The sequence below is a fragment of the Pinus tabuliformis genome, chromosome 5_2 (genome assembly GCF_031772625.1).
Source record: "Pinus tabuliformis cultivar Carrire ecotype Pingquan chromosome 5_2, CPIR1, whole genome shotgun sequence".
NCBI lineage: Eukaryota > Viridiplantae > Streptophyta > Pinopsida > Pinales > Pinaceae > Pinus > Pinus tabuliformis.
Window position 1 is genome coordinate 754,094,490 of NC_142306.1, and position 4,069 is coordinate 754,098,558.

Here is a 4,069-nt window from a genome sequence, read left to right on the forward strand (position 1 = left end):
ATTTGTAACATTATTCAATCATCATTCTACATCATTTTAATTTGATATTTCAACTAGTACTTAATGTTTAATTAAGACCTTTGATTATCACAAAAACTTTTACATATGTGTTGATACGATGTCTAAAGATATCTGCTTTTAATGATAGTTATTGGTGCTATATGAGAATCACTAGAAATTTATGATTGGATCATTCAAAATTTGGAGTCATTTATAAATTCCTGTCAGTTAACAGACTTCATGTTAAGATAAATTTTAGGTTACATGGTTACACATTTTCTGTTAGTTAATGAAGCTTTCTATAAAGCCTAGTTATCTGACATGAAGATTACTGATGCTAAAGTGGGATAATCAGCTATAAAAAGGGTTCTTAGGCATTAGTGTAGAGGGATTTTTAGAGCCATATTATTGCGGGTAGCATGTCAACAAAAAAAATTGAGAGCCTGAACATCTGGACCCACAATACTCAATATGGACAACACATCTTGCACCACAACAGTTAGCATTGCAGAAATGTCAACGATATTTGCAAAAATACTAAAAGGGGCTAGATGGGTAAGGGTTCGCATCCCACTCATGATGAGCTCCAGTGGAAAAATGGCCCATATGAAGCCTACCTTCCTGGTAACATCCAACGAGGTAGACAAAGAGACTCCATCAGGATTCAATGAGGATTCTTGGATTTGGGACTGGGCTGTGGTTTGGATCCTGTAAACATGTAAGACAAAGTATTCCCTATGAATATGAGATAACCCACACAAACTCCTACCATGCAGAGGACCACCATAAAATCCACCATGGCTTTCCCTGTACTTACATAAACAACAAAGCCCAGATCTCCAAAGCTATCTATTTTCGGAAATCCTTGCCTTTTGAGGGCCCTCTTAGACCACACCAATAGCATCATGCCATAATAGGCAATGCATGCCACTAGTGCCAGTACAATAAGGTCTGAGAGCCATCCAATCTTCATGAAAGTGTAGGGCAATCCCAGCACTCCTGCTCCTACAATCGATACCATTTTCGATTGTAAACATGGAAAATTTTAGGGGCTAATGTTCGCCCAGTGGGCTAATTTTCCATGATTTTTCCACAAAAAAGATTTGCCAATTTCCAATTTTATAAAAGACGATTTGCCCAAATTTTAGAATATAAAATTATTTTACCTTAAAAATCGCCAACATTATAGAGAGACTATATATAAAATAATTATAAATTTCATTAATTTTACAAATATATCAATAAACATTTATAATTTGCATATTAGGGATTAGTGAGATTCGCCAATGTTTTAAACTTCAAGAAAATTTTCCATCCTTAAAATTTTCCTTGATTGTAAATATGTCAGGATTAATGGAGGCTACGATGAATCAGAGTATCTTCCATGAATTCAAGAAACGGTGTTAACCCCGCACCCACCCTTACCTGAACGATTCTTTCCTTCGCAGCGAGGGAAACACAGAGCATCACAAGGACCAGAGCTTCACCTACAACATATGAGAAAATTGAGGCAATAGGCTATCACTTTGCTGTCTGTGAGGAAATTAGTGTGGTAGATTAGACAACCGCATTGTGTAAGCATTAATACCCAAAGAAATTATCCATTAAGGTATGCCTCATAGGGTTGACCTAAATTTGAAAGGATCTCAATGAACCCAGCTATATGACTAATGTTGTTGATGCCCAAGAAAAACAATCCCGCTGTCAAGACTTCAACAGTAGTGCATGCAAGGAACAGGGCAAAGATCAAGAAAAGCAGAAAGCTGGTGGTGAGATGGTTGAGAAGGAGAAGAAGAAAGCTGTTGGCTGCTACCAGATTCTCATGGCCCCAAAATTGAAAAGGAATAAAGTTGGATTGAGGAATGGGGCAGCAAAAATTCATCTCAATCCATCTGACAGTAACATCTGTGCCAAGGAAGATCAAGATCCTTCTCTGGCTTACAACAAAGCAATAGCAATTTATGCATAGTGTTATCATCAATAATATTATTGTGTAAGAATACATTGGTTTTTTGTTATTATATTCTTTGTGCAAGTGCTTTCAATTCCTAGTTGATTCGTGAAGTGCTTATTATGGCATACATAAATATTTTGAAAATCACGAGCCACTATGGATGAAACACTGGTTTATGTAAAAGTTTGAATAGATATATGAATCTGAAAAGGGCAAGTTCAGTGCCTTCGGTCTGCTACTTCGATATATATTCTTAGCCTATGTGGATGAAACATTGGTTTGTGTAAATATATCATATATAAGTCTGAAATGGGCAAATTTAGTACCTTCAGTCTGCTGCTTCGATATATATAGAGTATATATATTTGTTTATGGGATGATCACTGCATTTTTAACTTATGTCCTTCATTAATCAAATCAATATTTCAAAGACATAGTGGGCTTTCCTAATCTTGCAAAAAATGGTCCGTCCATATTAAGCCATAAGGATGAAAACCAAGCGAGATAATAATCAGCTGATGCAAGTGACTATTGTTGAAAAATATTTCTAACTCTCATTTTACTTTGACATTATTTTATAATCAAGAAAATGTGGGAAAGAAGGCTTTATTACAAGCCCATTAGATGAAGTTGGGGTAGATTTTATGGTTTGAAACTAACTCAACCGAAATTTTCTATATTTTCTTTTTGAATATGAAAGCGTGAGAAGATAGGTGTAGGTGAAGCAATGGAGTTTTGAAATGGGTAGATTTTATAGTCTAACACTAACAACCAAAATTTTCTACATTGCTTTTATCAATATGAGAGCTTGAGAAGATAGGTGCAGGTGAAGCAATGGAGTTTTGAAATGGGTAGATTTTATAATCTAAAACTAACTCAAGAAAATTTTTGTACATTGTTTTTATGAATATGAGGCCCTGAGACTATAGGTGCAGGTGAAGTAATGGAGTTTTGAAATGGAAATTACAACAATAAAATTATAAAATGAAACAACAAATGGATTTGGTACAATTTTTTTTTTGTTTGTTCCATTATTGTTGTATCTATGAATGGGTTTTTCTGCTTCTTGGCTTCAATCATGACCATTTGGGGTGGCCTTCTGCACTGATTTCCATCTGCTTTCATCATCATGAGCTAGAGAGTCTATGATGTGTTTTGTCTTATAAGTCAGTTCTATACAATGTTCAGATTTCAAAAGATTTCATTCATGGAATTTCTTCTCCTGTAATTTCAATTAGGGTGGTCTCTGAATATTGCATTTCCTTGTGTAGTAAATTCACTCTACATCATGGGGGAAGCTTAAACACAGCTGGAGCTTAACATCATCTCAGCTCAAGATCTAAAGGAGATGCATATTTTTGGAACGATGCAGACCTACTGTGTTGTATGGATCAATTTCGAGAAAAAACTGACGACGCAAATTGACAGAACAGGGGGCGCAAACACTACCTGGAACGACAAGGCCATATTCAGAGTGGAAGAGAGTTTTCTCCACTGTGAAACCTCTGTTGTGATGATGGAGATATACTGCGTGGGTTGCCTCAGGGATACCCTGCTAGACACTATGAGGTTCTTTCTTTCCACTGTCCTCAAGGGCTACGGGAGCACAGATTTCAGTGGGATGAGTTTCTTGGCACTGCAGGTATGTCATCCTTCTGGTCACCCACAAGGAATTCTCAACCTTGGCACCATGATTCTTGATGGAGTAGATATTCATAGAATGAATAGATTCATCCCTGCAACTGGGGGGGCTGTGGGTTTCAGAGATTTGATGGGGAATCCTGTCAAACCCAGGCCTTCATTTGTGGGAAAATTACTGTCCATTAAACCTAATAATGTTGTTGATGCCCAAGAACAATAATCCTGCTATCAAGAATTCAACAGTAGTGCATGCAAGGAACAGGGCAAAGATCAAGAAAAGCAGAAAGATGGTGGTGAGATGGTTGAGAAGGAGAAGCAGAAAGCCGCTGGCTACTATCAGATTCTCATGGCCCTAAAATTGAAAAGGAATAAAGTTGGATTGAGGAATGAGGCTGCAAAAATTCATCTCAATCCATCTGACAGTAACATCTGTGCCAAGGAAGATCAAGATCCTGCTCTGGCTTACAAGAAAGC

The 4,069-nt window shown here is 37.0% G+C and overlaps 1 protein-coding gene across 1 annotated transcript; it reads left to right on the forward strand.

Moving 5' to 3' along the window:
- The first annotated feature begins 3,320 nt into the window (after positions 1 to 3,320).
- LOC149161443 (uncharacterized) lies at positions 3,321 to 3,815 on the forward strand. Its single transcript, XM_089434883.1, has one exon. It carries the CDS (start codon positions 3,321 to 3,323, stop codon positions 3,813 to 3,815), a length of 495 nt encoding a protein of 164 aa, XP_089291009.1.
- The last annotated feature ends 254 nt before the right edge of the window (positions 3,816 to 4,069 follow it).